The sequence below is a fragment of the Salarias fasciatus genome, chromosome 2, assembly GCF_902148845.1.
Source record: "Salarias fasciatus chromosome 2, fSalaFa1.1, whole genome shotgun sequence".
NCBI classification, from domain to species: Eukaryota; Metazoa; Chordata; class Actinopteri; order Blenniiformes; family Blenniidae; genus Salarias; species Salarias fasciatus.
The window spans coordinates 31814253-31839618 of NC_043746.1; the positions used below are offsets into that span (position 1 = coordinate 31814253).

The 25366-nt window shown below is 45.0% G+C and overlaps 3 protein-coding genes and 1 long non-coding RNA gene across 4 annotated transcripts; all 4 read left to right on the forward strand.

The window, feature by feature from the left end:
- The first annotated feature begins 1770 nt into the window (after positions 1-1770).
- On the forward strand, positions 1771-4332 carry LOC115406638 (uncharacterized). Its single transcript, XR_003933552.1, has 3 exons — positions 1771-1833; positions 2296-2440; positions 4257-4332. It is a non-coding gene; the product is annotated as an uncharacterized LOC115406638 (long non-coding RNA).
- A 1660-nt stretch (positions 4333-5992) lies between these two features.
- Positions 5993-13879, forward strand: srp72 (signal recognition particle 72). Its single transcript, XM_030112366.1, has 19 exons — positions 5993-6114; positions 6569-6689; positions 7401-7521; positions 7813-7956; positions 8032-8143; positions 8268-8299; positions 8547-8671; positions 8914-8971; positions 9138-9269; positions 9366-9494; positions 10261-10333; positions 10457-10521; positions 10607-10702; positions 10977-11080; positions 11192-11269; positions 11367-11504; positions 11587-11624; positions 12732-12891; positions 13134-13879. Exons 1-19 carry the CDS (start codon positions 6015-6017, stop codon positions 13312-13314), a joined length of 2007 nt encoding a protein of 668 aa, XP_029968226.1. The 5' UTR covers positions 5993-6014; the 3' UTR covers positions 13315-13879.
- Positions 13880-14484: 605 nt separating this feature from the next.
- Positions 14485-15528, forward strand: LOC115396933 (snRNA-activating protein complex subunit 1-like). Its single transcript, XM_030103021.1, has one exon. The coding sequence runs from the start codon at positions 14491-14493 to the stop codon at positions 15526-15528; it is 1038 nt and encodes a 345-aa protein (XP_029958881.1). The 5' UTR covers positions 14485-14490.
- Positions 15529-16428: 900 nt separating this feature from the next.
- On the forward strand, positions 16429-22850 carry arl9 (ADP-ribosylation factor-like 9). The gene is made up of 4 exons (XM_030108539.1): positions 16429-16795; positions 17332-17509; positions 17666-17841; positions 21998-22850. The coding sequence occupies exons 1-4, from the start codon at positions 16511-16513 to the stop codon at positions 22172-22174; spliced, it is 816 nt and encodes a 271-aa protein (XP_029964399.1). The 5' UTR covers positions 16429-16510; the 3' UTR covers positions 22175-22850.
- Positions 22851-25366: the final 2516 nt, after the last annotated feature.

Consider the following 25366-nt stretch of genomic DNA (forward strand, 5'->3'; position numbering starts at 1 on the left):
TTTACATGTTACATATTATATGGTCTTTTCTAGATACACAATGTTGCATTTGGAAAGAAAAAGTCATGCGAAATCAAAAGAGGAAAAAAAGTGTAAAAGGACAAATAGCGGATTTCCGTGATCCGACAGCTGGTCTCACCGTTGAGGCTAATGTCACAGGTGACCTGCCACGCACTCATCCTGCAAACCCGCCCTTCAGCAGCGGTAAAGAGGAGCTTCATCTCATCAAATGATGTGACGGTGCGTGTGTGGGCTTCGCCAGTCCAATACACTACTTTGTTTTAAGGTAAGATGCTAACGCTTACTTGTCTTAAGACATCTGAAGACATCCAAATATTTCGTAGAATCTGCTTGCCTCATAACTAAATAAGATAGTTAGATAGATAGACAGATAGATACAACTTACCTTCTGCATCTTCCCTGACTCTCATGGGATGAGGGTTGACGTTGTTGGAGCGAATTCGCAACATTTGTAAGACGAAGTACACACGATAGCGTCAGGCTGCTGCGACACTGTTACAGTTGGGCTTGATGTGCGCTTCACTGACGCGTACGAGTTGGCACGCGCCGTCTTTTCCAACCCCTGTTGAGCGCGAGCTGAAGCGCAAAAGCCCGCGAAGCAATCGCTGTTTGCTAGGAAAGTGAGCTTTAAAACACAGTAGTGAAAATGCCTCTGTCCAGACTGGGAAATTTAACATCAAGCAGTGAAGGCGAAAATCAAGGTTAGTAATATGTATAGCCAAACGGTCAGTGTACGGTGTTTGATGAAAAATGAACTAAATGCCCCTTTCGATTATAAAGTTATATTATTTGGTTATTGGCCAGCTAGCTAACATCAGTGTACATGTATCCAACGTTTACTAGGCTGTATCAAGGGTGACAGTTGGCCATCTTTGGTAGAATAATGCTTGCTTTTCTTACTGAACCAGAGCAGACTTTACTGCCATACAAAATAGTAAAATATGATAATGCCAGCCTGCTTTACTCCTTTAAAATCTTTGTGATTTAGATGGAGAAGGCAGGAGGAGAGGAAAGGAGAGGAGAGGACAAGTCCTGGTGCCAACAGAGGGAGAGTTGTTCGAGGTGAGTGAGTAATAGACATAGATTAACTTTATCATCATATACATAGACAATTGTATAAGTCCAACCGAAAGGGTACAATTGCATTTCAGTGTTATTGTACCATATTTGCAGCAGTAGCGTATGTATGCTACATTACAAGACAAATAAAAATTGTTCTATATCTAAGTAAATTGGTGGGTGGGATGGTTCAAATGTTAAATGACTGGTTTTATACAGTAGCCCTGTGTGCAGTGGCTCGAATATGTGCATTGTACTGTATATTTACAGTGACCTATGCATGGAGTTTACACAGGAGCCTACACATCATAAATATAGTTGAATGATACACATTGAGCCTCATTCACTATGTTCTTAAAGAGATAGTTCACCCAAAAATGGAAAATTAGCCTTTGTGTACTTACCATGATGACAGTGGAAGGGGGTTAGGGAGCTATTTTGCACAATATTTTTGTAAAATAAATTATAGAACATTGCCTACTTACAGCATCAAATAGCCCTTCTATTTGTGAAGATATAACCTTTTCATTTTGGGTATGTTTTTTCACGCTGGAGGTTGAAAAGTAGGTGAGGAGGCAAGGATACTATGAGATGTGCTTTAATTGTGTAAATGAAATCGATATGCGTTCATAGCTATAGACTGATGTCTTTGATTTTGCACCACAGGGTCAGCTGAACAAGAAAATGAGGCATGCTGTCCCTGTGTGGCATGTTCATGCCCATGCCACCTCATGACTCCAAATAGGATGACAAGTAAGTAAAAAAATAAATAAATAAATAAAATAATATATGCCTGTAGCTCTCACCATTGGCAGCTCCACTATCACGACAAGACCTGGCACACAACCTTAAGGGAATAGTTCGGTTTTTTTTCAAGTGGGGTTGCATGAGCTCCATACAGCGACTAAGTAAATTATATACGGTACACAGCTATCTCCTCTCCCTCAGTAAGGCACAATTACTCCAAGTTTGGGACGTGTAACCAGCCACAAACAGGGAAGTATTGAGGAGGGAGGATTGATTGATTGATTGATTTAGTTTGTTCCTGGAGCTCACCATCTCCCAGAAGCCCATGTCTTCTCTATGATCAAGATCTCATAGTCCACCTCCATTACATCCCTGTCCTTCTATCTATCCCAGCAATTATGTTGTCTCTTAGTAATGCAGGAGAGTGTATGGTTTTTAAAATTGGTCAAACTTATTTTGTTTTTCCAGGCAATGAAGGGGGGCAGAAGAGGGCATTGGAGAAGAGCAAGGCTCTCTTTCTTCGGAAAAGATACCCCTCCACTGAGGAGAAGTCAGAGCTGTTGGTGAGGGGGCTTCAGATGAAGACGGTGAACAAATGGTTCATTAATTACCGGTAAGAAAGGTCAATAACACGGTATTGATCCATAGGTCCTGTAGCCTAGTTTCGAAGCTCTGTTTGCACAATATTTAGAATTTACTCATCTTACTGTACCCTCTTACTGTACTCATCGTACTGTAACAAACGGACTGCAGATTTTACTGTACTGTCAATACATGCACTTTTAAAAAAAAAAAAAACTGTAAAACTACAGTGAAAGCCCTGGCAGTAAAGTTTTCAGATGGATACTGTAAAATTATAGTAAATAATTGTATTTTTACAGTTATTGTCTGTAGTTTAGTGATACAGAGTAGATTTTTAAAGTCAAAATTCATTAAAGTAGAATATATTATAGCTGATAAATGCCCACAAAACATACATACGATGCCAAAAACATAAAAAGTCAGATACTCTTCATGTTAATCTCTGCAAAAGAAAATAAAGTTTCTCAATTCGAATGTTTAGTGTGTCTTTGCAGTGAATTCAATTGAATATAAGTTGAAAAGGATTTGCAAATTATTGTATTCTGTTTTTATTTACGATTTACACAGCGTAACAACTTTACTGGTTTTGGGTTTTGTATATTAAAGGTAATTAGTCATTTGATAAAACACACAAATTCTGTAAAAACAAAAAAAATCCCACAAAATTGCAGTGGAAATCATTGTGTTCCATATAAATGTTGAAAACTTAAATTACTCCCTAAATCTGTAAGCTTACAAATGTTTTATTGTTTATGAATAGCAAAAATCTGCAAGAATCAGAATAATTTCTGTTACATTAATTAAAGTGCACTTTTTGTAATATAGTATATTTTAGATTGTATTTTTACAGTAATGTACACTAAATTACTTTGGTGTTGCACAGAAACTACTCATTAACTCAAAAAAAAATAATAAAATAAAATCACCTTAACTCAATTAATGACCTGCAATTTTATGGAGCACACTGCAAATTTCTGTAATTTTACATACATTCATTAACATTATCAAGGAAGATCTGTAAAATGACATTATATTTTATGTATATTCACATTTAATATGATCAGTAAGTGTCAAATTACATTTAAAAAACAATAATAATGTATTATAATTAGTGATTACATGTAATTCTAAAGGTCAATATTTAAATTACTGCTAGTGTCTGTTGATTTACAGTTGTTGCATTGTATTACGGATGATACTGAAAAAAAAGTAGAAAAATTTATGTAAAATTACAGTTAATGATGTAGAATTACAACAATTTTTTATAAAAAAAAAAAACCAGAATATTTAGATCATCATAAATTACAATTATCTGTAATTTTAAAGGTGCTGTAGGCAGGATTTTGCTAGTCAGTGCTAATTTTTCTGTATTTTCTTTGGATTAAATGTTAGAGTATCCATTGATAATCCTTTAGGGGTGTAGCATAATTGTACTACAACGAGGGCACAGCGTTTCCATCTGTCTCTGTTCTGAGCTGAAAAGGAATCTCCACAGCTCCAGGTATCTTTGACCAATCAGAAGAGCCCCAAGGCTCTAACCGTGATTGGTCGAGGGGCATTCGTCGCACGTTCTTGTGGGAGGGGCTTAACTTGCATAAGGGCGTGATGTCAGAGGAAACAGGACAGGATTGACTGTGCTGGGTTTCAAATGGCCATCTTTGATGGGTCAAATCGCCATCTTGCGGAGATGCTGAATCCTGCCTACAGCACCTTTAAGCATAAAACCTAAAACTACTGTTAACATCTATTAAAATACTAGCAAATTGTTTGGAAATCTGTAAAATATTACAGAATATTTCCTGTAAATTCATTCCCATTTTAACAGCAGTATTTCTTTAAAATTGCAGATACACCATGTTTCTTGAACTGCGGAGGCGGGCAGCAAAGAAAATCAAAATGGAGAGCACTGAGGCTGATGTGGAGCACTTGGTGGCGAGGGGCACAAACCTGGCCTTTGCCCACCTCCTTGGCAATGGGAGAGAACTAAATGAGTCCTGCAGAGAAACTGTAAAAACATACCTGCAGGCTTGGCTCAAAGCCCTAAAGGAGGGAAAGAACCCCAATGCCAAGGCCATGCAGGCAGTGCAGGACATGTGCAGTGCCTAGTGTGCGTGTGTCTGTATGTTTGTTTGTGTTCAAGCTTGAAATGCATTTTAATTTAATGTTGCGATGTTCTGAATTTGTCTGATTGTGTTTTGATGGAATTGTTCATTGCATTCCCTAATTCATTTAAATTCATATTTATTCAATTAAATAATAAAATATTATATTCTTTGTTACATATTGTTGCATAGATCATTGAAATTGTCTTGTAGTGTATTTAAATTTGAGTTCTATGATATTTTTCTGTGATATTTATTTAATTCAGTAATTTATTAAATAAACATTTTGTAAATTTAATTTCACCTCCTGTTGTTCTCACCTGTATGTTCATCTTCTGTTGAAAAGGTGTTTCAAATATTTGTTACATAAAAAAAAAAATCACAAAAAATCCTCTGAAGCAATGTTTTACAATTTTAACTTAAGTTATTATTTGTTTTTACCTTATTGATCCCATTACGCAGAGCTCTCTGGGAAATTAAAAATAATTCAAAATATATATTGAAAAATAATTAATGACCATTTAACACTCCAACAATGTTATCTCAGATTTTACAGTAAAAAATAAAAAGACCATTATCATAATATTATCATCATAATACTCCAGTTGAAACGAGACAGCTTGACCATGTCTTTGAGACACACATACCATGTCTGAAGCCATCTTAAGATGTGAATGTCTTAAGACAAAGGAAATATGTCCTAAGATGTCTCAAGACACTCAGTGTCTTCAAGACACAAAAATCTGTCTGGGTGCATCTCACATTCTGCTTTGGCATGTCTTAAGACATCTTCAAATTTTTGTCTTAAGATGTCTTCAGATGTCTTGATGTACAAAAATGTCTGGAGACGTCTTGATTTTGGTTATTAAGACATCTTAAGATGTCTTGAGACATTTTGATGACTGAGTATGTAATGCATGAAGATATGGAAGTCAGTACTTGCAGTCAAAGCGCAGGTTGGAGAAGCATGACACCAGACGCTCAGACGCTCATTCTTTGTTCAGCCTTCGCAAGTGATGGGGTGACTAGACCAGGAGCAATTTGGCCCTGGAGGTGGCTGCCCTGGAGCCCTGCTTCAAGTCCCCAGCAGTCATCAAGGCCTCACAGAAGGCCACAGGCCACTTCAACAAGACTCAGATCTTCAACACTTTGACATCCACTGGTAGAGGACCCGAGCTTAGAGGAGATATTGTCCAAGAAGGGCAAGAGCACAGTTTTTGGTGGGATGGACGGACTCGGAGAACGTTTACGACAGTGAGCTTTCACAGGAGACCAGTAGGGGGAGCGCGAGAGCAACAGTTGCATCGTTCTGTCTTAAGGGTGGCGGTACTGACCATAGATATCTTATAGAACATATAGATAAATAACTTATAGTTCTATAAGATATCTATGGTACTGACAAGTTCCAATCAGCTGCAACGTGAATGCAAAGAAGAAGAAGAAGAACTAACCGGAAGTGATTGCTTACCACTTCCGGTAAATCCACGGCTTCCCTCAGTAAACATGGCGAGTGCAGGCTCGGCCGTGGCTTCGCTGTGGACCGAGGTGAACCGCTGCGGGCAGAATGGAGACTACACCAGAGCCCTGAAAGCTCTCACGAAGAGTAGGTGTCGGCGCCTGAAGACCCGTTTTGGGACTGCTGTTCAACACCTGTCAGGATTTCACGAGGCTCAATTTGCTGTCGGAGCGACAGTGGAGCTGCTAGCCGGTGGCTAAGCTAACGGCTGTTGGGCAGAAGCATGTCTGTGTTAAAACATGGACCCGGTCCCGACCCGGTGCCACCCCCTGCTTTCTGATCAGTGTTTTATATCTCGGCACCGCACCCACGGACTCAGCTTCCCTGAGTGTAGTCTGACATGAGCACAGCGTGGTTCTGTTCACTGACGTGTCCCTGTTAGCTGTTAGCCTGTTAGCTCTCCCGGCACAGTTTACTGATCGGTTCCAGTCAAATCACTCTGCTTTCAACTCCCGTGTTTAAAATCCACATCGAGTCCACGTGTTTTGTGTTTTCGTGCCTGGTTGTTGTGTAACTTGCTGTGTCTCCTTCTCTGTCACAGTTTTACAGGACAACAGGGAGGACGTGACGGCCCTCCACTGCAAAATAGTGTGTCTGGTCCAGAATGGGAGCTTCAAGGAGGCTCTGAATGTCATGAACACACACTCTAAAGTGCTCGGCAGGTAATCCACACCTCTACAACTTCTAAACATTTATGCTTTTCAGCAATAATGCAATCATGAATCATCTCCCCCTCGCCAGTCCTGAACCACACAGAGAAATCCATTGCAGGCAGCTGGTCATGTTCTGCATCACTCATGTTTGACTCAGATTTATTTATTTATTTTTTTTAGCAAAGCTGGGTGTGTTTGTTTCTCTGTGTAAAACAGAAATATTTATACATGCTTGACCATTGGTGGTTGCCAGAGGTGTTTTTTTTTTTAAACCATGGACGACAAACTTTTTATTCTAGAAGTCATATTTTGTACGATACTGTTACGTCAATGTGTTTTGCGGCGAGCTTTCTCCTGAGATGATGCTGTAATCTCACGAGGAGTCCCTCCTCGCCGCAACGCTGCTCCAGCCAGTGTAATATGGTGCGATTGATCAAGATCTGGAAGAACAAAACCCTTGAAATCTTTTTGAAAAACAGAACACTCTTCACTTCATAATCCCCGCTAATCTCCAGGCAGCCAGTCAGCAATCAGGATGACGTAGCTGGAAATAAAAACCAAACTGCTGACCTGATATGATGGCGTGGAGACGGTTGTTCTGGTCATGGTGTCTTTCCACGCTGTCGTCCTGACACATGTACATTTCTTAGTACGTCAGTTCAAAGTGTCTCGTTCTTTCTCCTCGCTGTGTTAAACCTTTGACGTGTGTCTGTTCATCAGTGAAGTGGTGTTTGAGAAGGCGTACTGTGAGTACCGGCTGAACCGGGTGGAAAGTTCTCTGAAGACCATCGAAGGTGCTGCTGAGCAGACGGACAAGCTGAAGGAGCTCTACGGCCAAGTGGTGAGCATGTTTGAACCAGTGAGATGACAGCTGTGGGAGTGTTTTCTATATGTTACGGTCTGTTCACTGTTTCTGTGTACCTGTGTGGCGGAAGAAGCGTTCAAGTTGTCCATTCTTGGTAAACCATTTATGAAAGAAAAAAATGTGCAGGATGATCCTGCACATTAGAAAAATGTGTTATGAGGGATTATCGTGGGGAAAAGCTTTTTAGCTTTCTTTTCGCTCCCTTCGTGGCAGCCTTTCCAGAATGTGTGAACCTTCTCTTATGTTTCCCCTCCGCTCGCTGTCCAGCTGTACCGGCTGGAGCGCTACGATGAGTGCAAGTCGGTCTACACAGACCTGATCCGGAACTCCCAGGACGAGTACGAGGAGGAGAGGAAGACCAACCTGGGCGCCGTGGTGGCCGCCATGAGCCAGTGGGAGAAGGCTCAGATGGTAGGAGGTGTTCTTCTGCTCCACCTGTCCTCTGTCCCGTATGTCTCAATGCTGTCTCGTTTGTGGCGTTTCCAGGACAGCCTGGGCCTCCCGGAGTCCACCTATGAGCTCTGTTACAACGCTGCCTGCTCTCTGATCGGCCAGGGACAGCTGACCGAGGCGCTCAACAAGCTGCGGCAGGCGGAAGGTGGGCTGAGAGTCCGTCACTCGGTGCTGCTGTTCTTCTCTGGATATCAGGAGCTGCTTTGTTCGCTTGTACTCATGACTAAAATCCATCCAGTCTGAGCTGAACTGATGCTTCTCCTTCACAGAGCTGTGCAGAGTCTCGCTGGCAGAGGATTCTGTGAGTGTGTTTTTCCTCTTTCACTGAGATCATTCTGTAAAAAAAAAAAAAAAAAACAGCATGATGGAAAACTGGGAAACCTCCATGTGGCATTAGTTTTTAAATTTCAAGGTGAAAAACACAGTTTTTGAGTTGGACTGTGACAGATATACTGGTATTGTGAGTTTTGATAAGAGAAGCAGTCATTGGTCTTTGCTCTGCTGTTGTGTTTGAAACGTCCCAGACTGCCATGTGTCTGTGTTTTCAGGACGTCACAGAGGAGGACATCGAGTCGGAGCTGGCAGTCATCCACTCTCAGATGGCCTATATCATGCAGCTGCAGGGCCGGACAGATGAGGCTCTGCAGCTCTACAACCAGGTCATCAAGCTCAAGTGAGTTCAGCTGCTCTGGCTCTGTCGCTGTAGCTCCTTCATAGGGTCAGTCAGTGAAGCTGTGGTTAGAGTGAAGAGAGCAACGAGGAAAATGAAACCGAAAAGATCCAGGGAGAGTAGAAAAAGAGGATTACATCCCCGAGGCAGTATCTGAGGGACAGATCTCCTCCTGTGAGTCCAGGTTGCTGCAGGTCCACCTGTGTTTGGACCAGGTGTGTTTTTACTCTCTGATTCCATTCCAGGCCGTCTGATGTGGGGCTGCTCGCCGTCACCGCCAACAACATCATCACCATCAACAAGGTGAGCGGAAGCTCAGAGTCACGGCGGAGGGTGGATGAGACGCTGTGAGATGCTGGGACGCAGCCAGTGTTCACCGACTCGATACGTTCAGCAGAATACTGCGTACTTTGGCTTTAGTTTGGGCGCCTCCCCGCTGAGCACAGCTCTGTCCAAACGCTCTTCACAGGACCAGAACGTGTTCGACTCCAAGAAGAAGGTGAAGCTGACCAACGCTGAGGGTGTGGAGTACAAGCTGGCCAAGAAGCAGCTGCAGGCCATCGACTTCAACAAGGCTCTGCTGGCCATGTACACCAACCAGGTAGGCCTGAGCGCCGGCGCCGTGACGCCGTGACGCCGTGACGCCCGGCGCCACCCGGCAGCCGTCTTCACCCCGCCTCCGCTCTCCGCCCGCCAGGCCGAGCAGTGCAGGAAGCTGTCGTCCAGCCTGCAGTCCCAGAACCCCCGGCACCCGCTGCCCGTCCTCATCCAGGTGGCCCAGCTGAGCAGGGAGAAGCAGCACAGCAGGGCGGTGGAGCTGCTGCAGGTACGACGCCCAGCTGGCCTTATGGCTGGCCGAACAATCCACTCACAGCCGTATAGGGAGTTTTTTGTTTGACAGTTTTAAATTTGATTTTTTTTCTGTATTAGTTCAACAGTAATCTAGTTGAACCATTTGTTTATGACAACGCTTTTTGTTTTGTAATGTTTTAACACATTAGAATATCCCAGTCTGTACTGTCTTTTAAAAAGACATGAGGATGACATGGCTGGATTTGAAGAAAACAATATGATTTATATTTCTTCTTTTTATACACAGTCAGAGCTTCTGAAAACAAAGTTCAAAGGTATAATAAGAATAGATGTGACGTGCATTTCTTGGGGAAATATGGCTCCTGATATAGTTTAGCCATAAAATATATCAGGAGCGATAATAAAGGCGTAACGACTACTGAAGCTCACTGCTGGAAATGATCGGAGCCCCTGAATGAACTGGGGTCATGACCTCTCAGCCAATCAGAACACGGCGCTCTGTTCGAGCCTCGTAGAACCAGGAGCGCAGCGCGGCAGAGCTGTGGCTCAGCAGCTCCTTTCAGGCCGATCAGAGCCAGCAGAGGGCCGACTGTGAACCAGGCTTTAGTGTTCTCTACTGCGAGCAGAGGTTTGAAAGAGAGACGCAGCCGAGAATCCACTAGCCTGAGAAATGAGTGAAAATAGATACTGTCAGTTCAGTCAGAATGCTGTGATCTTCATCGATATGTGACCTGTGTGTTTTGAGTAATTCTGCTAACGGACTTTTCTTGTTTTTTCAGCAATTCTCAGATCAGAACCCAGACAAGGCTTCTGGCATCAAGCTGACCATGGCTCAGCTCTACTTAGTGCAAGGTGCTCCGTGAACACTCAGCTGCCTCACGCTCGCTCACACTGTGTCACTGCTAATACTTCAACACATGCAGGACTTTAATAGACTGGCTTCTGTGCATTAACATGCAGACGTGTGAATTCCAGGTCATGTAACAAAAGCCTGTGATGTCCTGAGATCTATTGAAGAGTTCAAGCACAAATCGGGGATGGTAAGGCCAGACTGGAGGCATTTAGATCGCTTCCACGGGTCGCTGTTCTCTTCTAACGCTGCTGTTTGTTGTTGTGACGCTTCAGGTTTCGGCTCTGGTCACCATGTACTCCCACGAAGAAGACATCGACAGCGCCATCGACGTTTTCAAACAGGCCATCGAGCATTACCAGTCTGAACAGGTCCGTGTGCACGCTGCTTCTATCGGTAGGATCTGGATGTTATTGAGTTGAAAGAAGAACGGAATGGTGTGTGACGTCCCATTTAATGCAAAGTAATGACAGCTGAACAGGTGACGGTGTTCTGACAGCAGTACAGTCGTTTTGGTCGTACTGTCGCTTTAAATGAATCAGAGAGATTTGACAGGCTGCTGCCTGGCGGTTTCTCCTGGAGGTGTAAGGCTGTATGGATGAGGTGAAACGTGACGGATCAGCTGAGTGTGTCTGGCCTCCACAGCCCGGCTCTGCTGCGCACCTGGCTCTCGTACGAGAAGCCGCCAATTTCAAACTGAAGTATGGGAGGAAGAAAGAAGCCATCAGCGACCTGGAGCAGCTGTGGAAGTGAGTCCGGGCTCCCGGAAGGGCTTCTCCTCCACACGCTGCAGTGTTTACAGCTGGACGAGCCGCTGTCACGTCTGTGGAATGAACTCCTTCTGCTTGCTTCGTTTGCAGACAGAACACCAACGACGTGCACACGCTGGCCCAGCTCATCTCCGCCTACTCTCTGGTGGACACAGACAAAGCCAAGGCGTATCCTTTTCTCAGAGAGCTTTATACTAACTCTACAGTCACTCCTCCTTCCAGACTGTTTCTGTGAAGCGTGTCAGCTCCTTAGCGCGCTCCTCAGCCTCAGCAGACACCTGCCCTCTGCAGACACCATGTCCTTCAACGTGGACGTGGACGAGCTGGAGAACTCCCACGGAGCCACGTACGTCAGGAAGAAGGCCGCCAAAGTAGTCGGAGAAAACCTCCCCAAAGAGCAAAGGTGACGTCCGGCACGCTGCGGCAGCTTCAGCCTAAACCCGCAGCACTCTGCTCAATTCTCTGCCTGTCCATCTTCATTCCAGCCACGGCGAAATCAAAAAGAAGAGGAAGAAGAAGAAAGGTCTGTCAGCACTGTCCTCAACATACAACACTGCTTCGGTTGAAGTTTAGACACGATCAGAACATTCAGGAGTCCAAACACAGCCAAATCAATGAGTTTCCAAAGTGAAAAAAACATGCTTTTATCATTACTGATGTTGTTGTCTGCCTGTTTTGGGGCTTTTGTTTTAGAAAATTCACATGCTCAATTAGAACTGAACAGCCACAGAAAGTAAATTGTTTTCAGAGTTGATCTGCAACATATTTATTTTGCCAGGAAAAAACAACCATTAGCATGAAATGTGAAGTTTTCCTGAATGTCTGCTGTGGCGTGGCCCCGGACTGTGTGACGTTCAACACACTCCAGCATCAGTCAGCTTTATTTCTAGAGCACGTTTCACACAACCAACGCTGAGCAGAGCAGAGCACTCTACAAAGGATGTATTAAAGATAATCAGAAAAAAATGACACAGCACAATCTGTTTATGTAAAACTAATGTAACAACAAGCATGGCGTCGGTTCTTGGACAGGATTAAAGCCAGGGAGAATAAGTGAGTCTTCAGAGGATCCTTGAAGGAACGGAGGGACTGAGTGGTTCTGATCTGGACCGGCAGGCGGACCCTCGGTCTACTCCAGACTGAATCTAGGAACTTCAGGGATAAAACTGGAGAGTGAAAAAGTAAAAGCGGTGATCAATAAGAGGGCGCTCGTCCATGTAAAGCCTTAAAGCCAGGTGACTGTGGGGGAAGCCAGTGGAGTGATGTTCTTCCCTGTTAAGGCAGCAGTGTTCAGTGAGCTGCAGCCGCTGATCAGGCCCAACATGCAGAGCGACTGTCGTCCAGTCTGGATGTTATCAGGGACAACTCTCAGACTCTCGACACAACTCATTGTTTCTTCCAAAAATCAACCCAGATTATTAGAGAAGGTTCTGGATTTCCAGGGGTCCAAGAGCACCAATGCAAAGAACTGCTTCTGAGGTCTGGTACAAGGTCAAAGATCAAGAGTGTCCAACCGCACAGATAGCTGCTGATGTTATTCAGAGCAACCAAGCAGCGACACTGACCTTCAGTTTCAGTGGATCTTCGTTACCCAGCAGACGTCCTCTCACCGCGCTCGTCTTCTCTGCAGGCAAACTGCCCAAGAACTACGACCCCAAAGCCGCCCCGGACCCCGAGAGGTGGCTGCCCATGAGGGAGCGCTCCTACTACCGAGGCAAGAAGAAGGGCAAGAAGAAGGAGCAGATCGGGAAAGGAACGCAGGGAGCCACCGCAGGAGCCACAGCAGAACTGTGAGTGCTTCAACCAGGACGAGAAAAGAAGGGTCTTTCAGAAGAACCCAGGATAACTGGAGGCTGGCGAGCTCGCTCCAGTCCTGGATGAAGTAGTCGGTCCTCGTGATCTCTCCTCCTTTTTCACCTTTTACTCTGCATTATTGACTAGTTTTACTTAAAACATCTTTTTCTAGTGTTGCATAAAGTAGTGAGGAGTTGTTTTGACTCTCAGACATTGACCAGACCCTTCTTCTCTTCAGAGACGCCAGTAAGACGGCCAGCAGCCCCCCCACATCCCCCCGGCCCGGGTCGGCGGCGGGCTCGTCGACCGCTGCTGCCGGCGGAGTGGTCCCACCTCGACAGCAGAAACCCGCAGCCTCAGGAGCCACCCGCAAGAAAGCACCACAGAAGAAGAAGAAAGGCGGGAAAGGAGGCTGGTAGGCGGAGCCAAGGAGACCGTCGACATCCGAGTGGCTGAGAAATCCCAAGATTTATCTTCCAACCTCTTTTCTTTGGCTGTTTATTGAAAACCCCTCCCATCATTGATCTGTCGCCTTGATAAAGGACAGAAGAGACGATATCAAGAAGAGTTCACAGAACGCTCTGTTAACGTCACTATGGAATCAGTTACTGTTCTGCTTGAGTGTGCATCAAAACAGGATCCTTCAGCGTTGCAGTCCGATGAGCAGACTGTATTTTCACCTTCCACATGGACTCTGTCTCAGAAAGGTTTGAATGAAACGCCGTGTCGTTGCAGAGAGTTATCAGTGCTGGCTCTAACCAGAGGAACCTGGCTGCACTCAAAGTTCTGCTTTTAGAGGAACAGTCCCTTCTTCATTTCTTCTACACTGATGGTCCGTGCCACATGTGACACCTTTCTATTTTCGGGCCCCTGCAGCCAGTCGATTATTTAAATGTTTGTGTCCATCTGAAGGGTTTTCCTTGTCTTCACTTGGCCAAACCAGTGTCTCCATTTGTTAACGTCTCAATAAAACTTTGAACAGCAGCCTGCGTGTCTGATGCTTCCTCTGGTCTGTGATCTGACAGCCTGGAGCTTTCACCACTAGAGGCAGGTTTTCACGTCAGTGTAATATTGCGGACTTGAGGGCCACTGTGGTTCAGCAGCACTAAGGAAGTATTCACTGTTTGAATCCTCAGTCGCTTTCTCTTGCAGCTGTGGAGGTTTTCTCTAACAATCCAGAGACATTGAACGGGTCACTCTCAGTTTGGAAGCGCTGGTGAGGGTGAGGATTCAGCAGGAGTTGGCTCCACGTCGATCATTTTTCACTGCTTCTTTGAGATTAAACTCTTGAGATGACAAACTGAAATGCAAAAAATTGGCTTCACAAATGTTTCAGTAAAAGCGTTCAGTTCTTTGTCTAGCTGCCACTTTGAGTTTCACCTGGGTATGAGTTGTAAACACTGGCCGAACAGATGGCGTGTTAGAAACCTTGAAGAAAACCACTGAAAATGGATTTAGGCCAACCTGTTGCTCCATTGCTTCAGCGTCTTGATGAGCCTTTGGTTGGTAATCAGCCTGATGAGCTGCAGCTGCTCTGAACTGACGCCTGCGGAGCATTTGGACTGCGCTGTTGGAGCTGAGCTGAAGTGGTCTCGATGTCTCGTCAGCCGGCTACTCACCCCGAAGTGTTCGATCCTCTCCTGACTCAGGATGTGGAGGAGCTCCTGGGCCGCTTCCAGCAGCGGGACTCGGTCAGGTACCAGGACTTTTCGGCCATCTGGAGGGAAATGCGCTTCTCCGACGTCTTCCTTGGCGTCAGCACCCACAGCGAGCTGAGGAGGTTCTGCGGGGTGGCTCTCACCACCGCTGTCAAGTACTTCCTGCCTCCGTACAGCTACCAGATCCGAGTTGGAGGCCTGTACCTGATGTTTGCTTTGTATCAGACACAGCTTTTTCAACCACCGGTGAAAATCAGACTGGCACTCCGAGACTGGGCCCATGCCCAAACCTTCCTCTTCGACTCGGTGGACTCCGGGCACCATGATGTGGTCTACATCTTCCAGAAACTCGTCTTCGCCAAAGCCTTCCACTACACAGCAATGCCCCATTTACTCACCTACCAGAAGATGAGAAAACCAAAGAAAGAGCCCGTATGCACAGAGTTTCTAGGAAGGACCACAGCGGTGCAAGACCTGCTGTCTTCAAGCATGCTGGAGGAACTGACCAACATCCAGGGACTCTACCACAACCTGAAGCAAGGCACCGTGGGGGTGGGAGGCCAAGTGGCCATGATCCACCAAGACTTGACCTCCTGCCTGAAGGACACCATGTCCGAGTTCATCGCCTGGCAGGAGGAGAAGTTCCCCCTGCAGGGCAGTAAGAACACCACACATCGCAGAGCGGTGGACAAGGAAGAGGAGTCCAGCAGCAGCAGGGTGAAGCGGTTGTCCTCCATCAAGCAGAGAAGCTACGGGAGCTACCAGGAGGCGTCCCGGTACCGGAGGCACCGGGCTGCGGGGGCGGAGGCCAGCCAGGCCTCGGCTCCTCGGCAGGTCTGGGAGGCTGCAGGCCCACAGAGGAAGAAGGTCCCATCTCTACGAGAACGGACCTGCAAGAGCCTCGGGGAACCTCAGGAGGACGGCGCTTTCCTGCCCTGGATGATGAGCGCCGTGGAGAAGGGGGAGGCGGACTGAACGGAAAGTTCTGCTCAACCTTTGGTTTGTGAAAACTTCAGAAATATTTAATAAACTTATTGTGAAGCATTTATTTCTTTCAGCATGTTCCTTAATTCCTATCACTGAGATCTAGATCATTATTTCAGAGATAACACACACTTGTGTTTGTCATTTTATTTTCCTTTGATGTCTTTAACATCTTCTTAGTAGCCATGCGGTAAATGTCAGAGAGATATTGATTTCTATTAGATCTTTTGAGTGCTGCATCTAAATGTATGGATTACAGCTCACATACAAAGATGAGTGTTTAGACTTTTTTAGTCACAGCCCAGACTAGTGTCAGGCTTTCCAGACCCAAGACGATGAAAAGCCTGGTTTGAAAGGGCACAGATAGGCTTAAACTAAACGATCCAGAGGGTCTGTGCCTCCAGTTAAAATCCTAGGTTTACTAAAGATTTTCAGTTGTGAAACTCTTGGTGTAATCCCAGCTTTAGTTGTACTCTATAACTTGGATTTTCCATCCCTCCTGTCCCCCGTCCTCCTGCTCAGGGTTGCAGGCGCTGGAGCCGGTCCCAGTTTCCTCTGAGCCAAGGCAGCTACACTCCTGATCGGTTTCCAGTCCACACAGGGTGACTTGGAGTTTGTAATAACTACATTTTCATTGTATTCTTTGTTTGATTTGTGTCTATCATAATACACCAGGTTCACATCAGATGATATGATAATCTACAAAAATAAGGCCCACAGACAATAAAGCATCACTTCACCCAAACAAAATATGCAAAACCAAAGAACAAAGCTGAAGAATTACACAGTACATCCAGCACGAAGTAATGAATGCTGAGGATGTCGCCCTCTGCCGGCCAGCCCGCAGCACTGCATCAACACGGCCGGAAACTCGCTCCTCCGGAGCTTCCTGCTTCTTAATCCACTTGTTGAGGAAGAGCCGCAGGAAGCCGAATGTGGCCGACAGTCGGGTAGCGGCGGCGTGTCGTGCACCATGTCGGGTCTGAGAGCAGCCGGGATCCTCGGAGCCTCCGTGGCGGCCGCGGCCGGGCTGGCCTACCTCCTCTGGGCACCGGGGTCCTCCTCCCGGCGGGGAGAGCAGCGGAGCGGGGGTCCTGCTGCCGGAGAGCCCGAAACACCCGCTGGCAGGGGAGAGGAGGAGGAGGAAGAAGAAGAAGAAGAGAGGAAAGAGGCTGCTAGAGAGCCCGAAACACCAGCTGAGAGGAGAGAAGAGGAGGAGGAGGAGAGGAGTGAGGCTGCTGGAGTTCTCCAAACAGCGGTAAGAACACACACTGCTCTCTGCACGTTCTAACACACACGAGTTGTCTTTTTATGGACATCTCACTCCCTGTGTTGTAGTTTGAGCTCTGTTTGTGTTTCTGCAGACTTTAAGGTGTCATCCTCAACTTTAACTCAACTTTCAAACGTGGGAACACAAACACTATGGCATTCTGGGAAATGTGGGCACTTTACAATTTGGTTAAATTCTTAACAGTACTTTATTTTAAGCTCTAAACTGAAACACACTAACACAAATCCTATTGAAGATGCTCATAGCTCAGAGTCCATCCCGGTTGACCGGGACCTGGTCCACCTGGACTGGTCTGGACAACCAGGAACCAAGCCCAACGAAGAGGTTTAGCTTCACACCAAGGCAGGGCAGTTGAATGGCCAGTTTCTATTGTGGCTCCCTGCCACTACTGGGATTTGAACCCGTGAGTTTAGACCGGAAGGGAATAAAGCAGGCACATGGCGGAGGTGTCTGTACTTCTGCTTTATCAGTGCAGCTTCACTGAGTCTGGTTCTGATTCCCAGGGCCGGCCTGTAGAGCCGGACGCCACGCAGGTCCTGGTTCTGGGTCTGGACGGCGCCGGGAAGAGCAGCCTGCTCCACTGCTTCGCCACCGGCAGCGTGAACGTGGACACGCAGCCCACCCAGGGCTTCAACGCCGTGTCCATCAACAGAGACCGGCTGCACGTCGAGTTCCAAGAGAGTAAGCCTGAGTGCACGCTTCTATGCTGCTGATATGATTCTATTCTTTTCACTTCGTCTGCCTAAAGTTCATATAAGCAGAGAGAATTGGAGATTTCTACAAACCCTGTGGACTAGCGCCATGCCGGTCTGAGCCGTCTGTTTTTCTGCCTGCCAGTTGGAGGTAAAGAAGACCTTCGCCCGTACTGGCGGCGCTACCTGTCCAAGGCGCTGCTGCTGGTGTTTGTTGTGGACTCGTCGGCTCCACAGCTCTTTCCCGAGGCTAAGAAGCATCTACACGAGCTGCTGTCCTGTCGGCCCGGCCTGCCTCTCATGCTTCTGGCCAACAAACAGGTGAGAATGACGAGGGGCCTCTTCAAGTGCCTGCTGGCCTTTTGTCTCCCAGAGAGGCAGCGCTTCCTTTGAGACACACACACCAGAGCTTTAGGTAGGTATGGTGGCAAAACTTTCAAGTGCTACAAAAAAATGAATATTTCCTTGAGATGGCTTTAAAATGAGCCATAATGCATCAAACAACTTAAATATTCAGGCTGTTACAGCAAATGACATTGGCTCAGTTGGACATTGAATTGTCTGTTTTACATTGAAATCAAGACCAAAGATGTGACCAACAGCAGGTTTGTTTTTTGTTTGTTTTTGTTTTCCCTCCATATTTTTTGGCATCACTTCTTAACTATTCAAAGTTTTGGGCTCAAATTTTCAAAGTGCACTTATTCCAGACAGATACTTTGAGTTTCCAGCTGGATAAGGTGTTAAAGCGATACTTCAACATTTTGGCAAATTGGCCCATTTAGCGGAATTCCTTAGTCATTTCGAGCAGCATACTTACGAAGGGGGACCCAAAAGTTTCCGGACTGATTCTATTAATAAAAAAATACAATGAAGTTCTGACTTTGGCCGCTAGATGTCGCCACAGGATGACCTCATGCATAACTGTGCCAGGTTTGGTCTTCCCCTGTGATGAAGTCAGCTGACAGTCATTGTTCATGTTGACAGAGTGACACCCCGCTCTTCGATTTTTCAAGATGGCGGATATCCACTGATTTGCGCTCTGTCAAAACATTTTGTTTTTTATTGTGAAAAACAGCGACAGAAACACTCACCATGTTGCAGACATTCTTTAAGAAGGATTCTTAGGGTGTCTGAGTGGTTTGGGCCCTTTCAGGGTAATCAGATTACATCACAAAGACCAGGCACACAGAGGACAACAGTCCACTTCCAGAACAGAGGAAAACGTCACAAAAACTGAAGAAGACATCCTGGTAGATCCACGCAGGACTTTTGATGGCATTGCAGAACTGATGGGAGTATTGTAGAGGTCCAGACAGATCATCCTCAGGCGGTTATTAGAAGCAGAGAGACGAAGGCACCCGGAAATGGCCGCATCATAGCAGACAGCAGACCACAGGACGCCCCGTTACGCACAGAAATAGCACCAAATGTTGTGCGTAAAGCATATTTTTTGACTAAAACCGTGACCAGCCAGCCTCCCCACCGCCATATTCCCCTGATCTGGCCCCGGGCGACGGCTTTTTGTTGTCAAAGATGAAACTGGAGCGGCAGCGGAAAGATAAGACAGGCATACAGGCGGGGGAGGGAAAATCCAAGTTCTATCTTATCGGCACAATTACGCACGGTCATGGCGACTCTTCTGAACAGTGAAAATCTCGGGTGCAGCGTTGTATTCAAGCCAAAGGAGAGTATTTTGAAGGTGACAGTTTCAAATAATTGCGAAGATTAAAAAATAAAAAGTTATAACCACAGTCCGGGAACTTTTGGGTCCACCCTCATACTTTTTTTGTGAGGGCGAGCTGTTGTTTATTCAGAGGTGAGTCGGGGAAGGTTTTCGGGACGAACACAATGGAAGTGGATGGTATTTTTGTTCCCCCCTCGTCAAACTCATCAAATGCACAATCCAACAACCCCCAAACACTTTGGTGGGCACGCTATAATCCGCACATTCACTACGCTGTGGAACACCAACAAATAATATTGTAGCGTTACGACACTGAAGCAAATACTGGGAACTACTTTTTCTTTTGAAATCACTACGCCCAGACGCCATGTTCAGTAAGTAGTTCCGTCTTAGCAATCTTCACATAAACAACTCAATCTGGTAATTTTGCATTAATATTTCACAGCGTAGTGAATGTGCAGATTATAACGTGTCCACCAAAGTGTTTTGGGGTTGTTGGATTGTGTATTTGATGAGTTTGACGAGAGGGAACAAAAACACCATTCACTTCCATTGTGTCCGTCCCGAAAACCTTCCCCGACTCACCTCTGAAAAAACAGCTCGCCCTCACAAAAAAGTAAGTATGCTGTTCCAAATGACTAAGGAATTGTGCTAAATGGGCCAATTTGTCAAAATGTTGAAGTATCGCTTTAATAAAAGATTTCTTCCATTTCAATAGAAACGTTTTCTTTTCACAAAAAACCCGAAACCATAAAAAATGCATATTACTGCAATCCGACGAGTTATGTGAGTGATATGGAATTTTATTCACACAAAACAAGGTTGGATTCTCCATTCAGTGAGCCGTCCTGCATCCCAACCTCACAAACTGCAGGCCATAGACTTCCCCTGCTAACGAACCAAATCCTTTCAGCCTTCGCCCAGTGATTCAGTATTCTAAAGCTAAAGGCGGTCCAACCAAATATTAGCACGGGACCTTATTAGCGTATTTATCTACTGACAGTCTATTAGGTGGAAAGGAATCTTTACTCCAGTAAAATCAGGAGTGATTTTGACAACCGAAACCTTCAACCAACTGGAACTTCCAAATGGGATATCAGAGACAAAAAAAATAAATAAAATGAGTCAATTAAGTTCAGTGAAGACTCCAGTAGATGAAGCAGTGAGAGGCAGCAGTGCAGCTATACGCTGCTGCCAGGTCAAACAGGAAGTCACAGGAAGCATTCAGGCTCCCTGGTTCACCGTGTATGGATGGAGAGCCTGGAGGAGCGAGGCAGAAATGTCTCCCACTGGCCACCACGATGACCTCTGACCCCGGCCTTGCACGACCTTCAGCTGTCAGGATGTTGATATTAAAAAAACCATTGACAAGGTTTCCAAAGATGTGGTGTTGGGGAGGAACGGTGTGTTGTTCAGAAAACTCTTTTGATGTGTTAACTTGGAGAACTTTATGTGGAGCTGATGTTTTATTTTCTAGTTCTGAACGGATGTTGGATCTAAAGGTTGCTGGAGCTGCATTCCAGTCTGTTCAAAACAAAAAACTTCCTCCAGACACCTCTTTGTGTTCTATATCAATCTGTTGATCTGAGACAATAATATATTGAATTTAAATGAAAATACCTCAAGTTGAGGGTTTTTCTTTGCAATTTCTCAGGTGAGAATAATAAATAGATTAATTACAGACCATAATTATTCTATAGATTTCTTTTAATCTCCTAACAGCACTAGTAAATCCTCCCACACTTGATTGATCCGATGTTTTATTTGGCGCCGGCCACTGACTGGCAGCCTCCACTGCTTGAGGGCAAGTGAAGCTAACAGTAGGCGGTGGATTGTTTTGTTGTAACGTACCGATCACTTATTAAAATTTCAGTTTTAACAATAATCTAACTCACTATCAAAGACAGCAATGGCAGACAAGGTAAAACCACTTTTCATTCTTGTCACATTTCAGAATTAATGTTCTCTATGAACATCTGTAAGATCACTTTCTCCAATTGAGTCGTCATTTTTATTTTATATGTCCTATAGGTTACCCATATTTCAACGACCATTTCCAACTGATCCACTGTCTGAGAAGCACCAGTCCAACATCCAATATGGATGCACAATCTGAACCAAATCAGGCCTGAGACAGTGACAGCTGAGATTATCTTCATGCCAGTCAGTCAGTCCTGGTCCAGGCCGATCAGCCAGGAAGGCAGAAGACAATCAGTGGTCGCCATGTGTCCAATCAAACGAAACTAAAAAAAACAAAAAACCATTAAAGTCAGCAAAAAAAAACACATCTCTAATCACATTTGATAACATTACAGAATAATAGAATGAAATGAACACAATAATAAACTCTGAACTTCTGGTCTTTTACAAAGTCAGTCAGTCTCAGTGTTACTTAGTTCATCAGTCTTCACACAGTCGTAGTCGAATTCTAGACCAGTGTTGGTAGCTACTGGATCAGGATCCAATACTAGACCAGGCTCCGGTTCCAGACCAGGCTCCGGTTCTAGCACACACACTGCCTGTCTGGTCGGGGACTCCGCAGGTCGCCTGTCCCTGAGCTGTTTGAACAACTCGCTGTTGAGCGATATGTGTCCAACTCACCAGACACCAGATCAGAAGCAACACAAACCTCCCTGTGTGATATCTTTACAAAATTGTTTGGGGACACCAAGAAATCATCTGGTTGAGAATGACTGCTGCCATCTTGTTGGTCTTGCCCACGCCACTCCACACGTTGTCTCCTGTCCTGCTGCTCGACTCGCTGCTCTGACTTCCTCGTGTGCTTCTCCTCAGGACCTCCCGGGATCTCGCAGCATCACGGACGTCCATGAGGCGCTCTCTCTGTCCGACATCGGAGAGCGCCAGCTGTTCCTGGTCGGTACGCATGTGAGGAAGGGCGACACAGAGTTGAGCTCAGGCGTCCAGGACGCCTGGGAACTCATCATCCAGACGATTTGTGGCGACAGATGAAACATGCACTGCTTTGTTTTTACTCCTCTGTTTTTGGTCACTTCTTTGTACTTTTTGGAACTTGACAGTGGACTGCAGGGCTTTTATTCTTTTAGACGGTGGTATGTTTTATCCGTAGATGTTGAAGCTGAAATTGGGCTGATCTCGTTACTCGTTACGTAAAAGTTGTTCTGATCATTTTGAAACGTCTGAAGCAAAGAATTGTGGGTGAGATGGTGACATCTTTCTGTCCCACTGATTCAGATGTCAAAAAGATTTCAGTTCTCTTAATGTCAAACACTAGAAGAAGTGTTTAGTGCTACAAGGTCAAGAAGAAGGTCAGGTGTGTGTGTGTGTGTTCTGTTGGGACTTGGTCTGCTGGTTGTCAGATTGGAGGCTGCTGCTCAGTCGTCGGGACGGGAGCTGCTGCTGGTTCAAGCTTTACAAGGAGACACGCTCTTCTTACCAGAGGACTGTCATCCTCTGATTTACATTGTCTTTGTTTTTTGAGAAAATTCGCTGTATTTTTAGATGCAACTTTGTTTGGAAATTTGACTCTTCTGAGATTTAAAAAAAAATTTCAGTCACACAGAACTATGATGATTTGTGATATACGTGGTCCAAAGGACTTTGATACCAAAACCCGTATTCTTTCATATCTTGTCATATCTAATGTTTCCACATTTCAATAAATGGTTTCCACTAACTTGTTTCTTTGTTGTGAATTGTTGGGTTGAACTCTCTGGGACTTTGACGTGACGGACTGAGATAACCTGCCACCTCGTATAAAGGATTAAGATGACCTGTCACCTGTAATGGAGGATAAATCCAGTCCACGTTGTTTGTTAAGGACATTCAAACAAAAGTGTCTCCAAAGCGCTGTACATAAAAACAATGAAACAAGCAATAATTAAAAATAAAACAAATTAAAACCAAATAAAATGGATAAACCTAGTGGAAAAAAAAGATGTAATAAAACATAGCATCATAAATAAAAGACACAGAGGAACAAAAAACTCATGCAGGCCTAAAAGCCAGGGAATGAAAATGTGTCTGAAGACGGGACCGAAGCCCTCCCCGGTGGAGGCTGTTATTTCTGGGTTTATTTTCTGGTTATTTTCTGGGTTCTGCCCCGATTGACATTTCTGGTTCCTGAGCTCCCTCTTGTGGCTCTTGCGTGTTAGCTTTTCCTCTCCTTCTGCACATGTATTCGTGTGGTGTTGGTTTGGCTGCTGTTGTAAATTTGTCCACTTTGTCTTGTTCTGCTGCGTCTCTTATATCCATGCTAGAGTGTTGGACATTTCTCTGTTCATCTGCATACAGTTTTGCTTTTCCTTTTTGTTTGGCGTCTTTGTCGTGAACACATAGAGCTGTTGTTTGACTCAGAGATGACTGGAAACTTTCCTCTCATTTTCCTATTAAATAGCAGTTCTGTGGTTGTAGACGTCATCGCCTCATACTATTATAATCTATTATATCTATTATAATCTACCAGTATGGAATGGTTGGTTGGCAGTGGATCCAGTAAGTCTACAGCAACATCCTGCCAAGGACGATCTGGTGAGAGAGTGTTTCTCAAAGGTCCAGGAGGATCTGGTCTGGCCACTATTTGACTTCCATGACAAGCTTTGCAAAGTTTTTTTGCAGCTTTGTCCATACCAGGCCACCACACTTTGTTCTGAGGTGTTGTTTTCTTCCCACCATCCCAGATGAGCTTGTGTAAGTGCTTTTGCTCTCAGGTTTTCTGGTTGTCCAATGCAACTTCCATGTAAAACAATATATCCAGTCACACAGAGTTCATTCACAGTGGGTGCATATTGTTTGCAGTTTTCAAAATGCCCATTTTTGATTTATTTCCACAACTCTATCAACTCTGGATCTGCAGCAGAGGCCTCCTCTGCCTGTTGTGTGGTAAGTGCTTTGGGTGTCGCATTTACCTCAGTGAACCTCACGTACTCCTCAGATTCATGTTTGCATGTTTCACTTAGAGTTGTGTCCAACACCAGTCCTGACAGTCAATCTGCTGTTCAGTTATCCCGTGATGAGTACATCCTGAAAGTCCTCTGGCTGCAGTCTGAGCAGCCACCTCTCTATACGGGCACGTGGTTTACATTTCTGACTGGATGTGACCTCTAATGGCTTGTGATCCATGACGAGATGACGTGCTCGGGCCTCTCTTTCTGTCTGAGAGTATCTGCACTCATCAGCAAGGCTCTCGCCAGTAGAGAAGAAAAAATAACCCCTGTCATTCAGTGGCGTTGATTCATGCCAGACGGGGGAGTGTTCTGCCCACTGATAGACATTTGTGTGTATTAACTTTGCTATTAGTTGTAGTTCATGTTGTAAGATATCTTTGATGTTCAGAAAGATAAGAAATATCAGTTTTCTGTACTGGCTTTATTTTCTGAAGCCACCAGAGGGTGCTGTCTGTTCAAGAAATGCTTGACAGCAATAGACTATCTGTTCAGAGGTCCCTTTTTAATCTGTAGATCACGTCTAGGAGAAGTTATATAAAAAAAACAGTTTAATGATGATCAAATTCATATCAACACCCGGTCATTCAAACGCTGAGATCGGGGAGGTATGAAAGTTTCATCAATGCCACGCGAGGCCCGTCATACGATGAGTTCACCGCTCAGATATACATCATTTGAAAGGTTTGATGAATGAGGGGAATTATGTCTGTCAGTCACTTTAAACTCCATATGGTGTTAATGTCAATAAGCAGGATCACTTCTCCTCCTAATTTGACTCAGTCTAAATGATATCTGCAGGTGCAGAGGGTTCATGGTCCACACTGACCTAATCAATCGATTTCATTCAGACATTTTTGATCTGATGAGATTTAGCTGTTTCTGAGTTAAAAAAAATCTAATAGTGCACTTTTATAAATTAATAAACAGTGAAACTATCTAACCAATAAAGATGATACTTAACTAACCTGAATAAACTATAATGACTTGGTCCCTAAGATCAGGCGCAGAGCCAGTGTCACATTGAAGAAGGGGCGGGACTTATTTGCTATTTCAATTGTTAACAATTCACAGTATGGATCTGATCTGGATCTGCGCTGAATTTGGCCGCTGCCCAAAAGAGACTGAATGAACAGCTTCAGCTTCAAAAATAGAAAGAAAATTTCCCATTGTGAATCATCAAAATATGAAATGAACTCATAAAGGGACTCAATTTGCTTCATAAACAGCCATGCATTAC

What these genes read in the sequence shown, in the direction of transcription:
- srp72 (XM_030112366.1), top strand. Translation starts at nt 6,015, where the DNA reads ATGGCGAGTGCAGGCTCGGCCGTGGCTTCGCTGTGGACCGAGGTGAAC. An exon ending in GACCTGGAGCAGCTGTGGAA is followed by an intron (nt 11,081 to 11,191) that starts GTGAGTCCGGGC and finishes CTTCGTTTGCAG; the next exon opens with ACAGAACACCAACGACGTGC. An exon ending in GAAGAGGAAGAAGAAGAAAG is followed by an intron (nt 11,625 to 12,731) that starts GTCTGTCAGCAC and finishes TCTTCTCTGCAG; the next exon opens with GCAAACTGCCCAAGAACTAC.
- LOC115396933 (XM_030103021.1), top strand. Translation starts at nt 14,491, where the DNA reads ATGTCTCGTCAGCCGGCTACTCACCCCGAAGTGTTCGATCCTCTCCTG.
- arl9 (XM_030108539.1), top strand. Translation starts at nt 16,511, where the DNA reads ATGTCGGGTCTGAGAGCAGCCGGGATCCTCGGAGCCTCCGTGGCGGCC. An exon ending in GCACGTCGAGTTCCAAGAGA is followed by an intron (nt 17,510 to 17,665) that starts GTAAGCCTGAGT and finishes TCTGCCTGCCAG; the next exon opens with TTGGAGGTAAAGAAGACCTT. An exon ending in TGCTTCTGGCCAACAAACAG is followed by an intron (nt 17,842 to 21,997) that starts GTGAGAATGACG and finishes GCTTCTCCTCAG; the next exon opens with GACCTCCCGGGATCTCGCAG.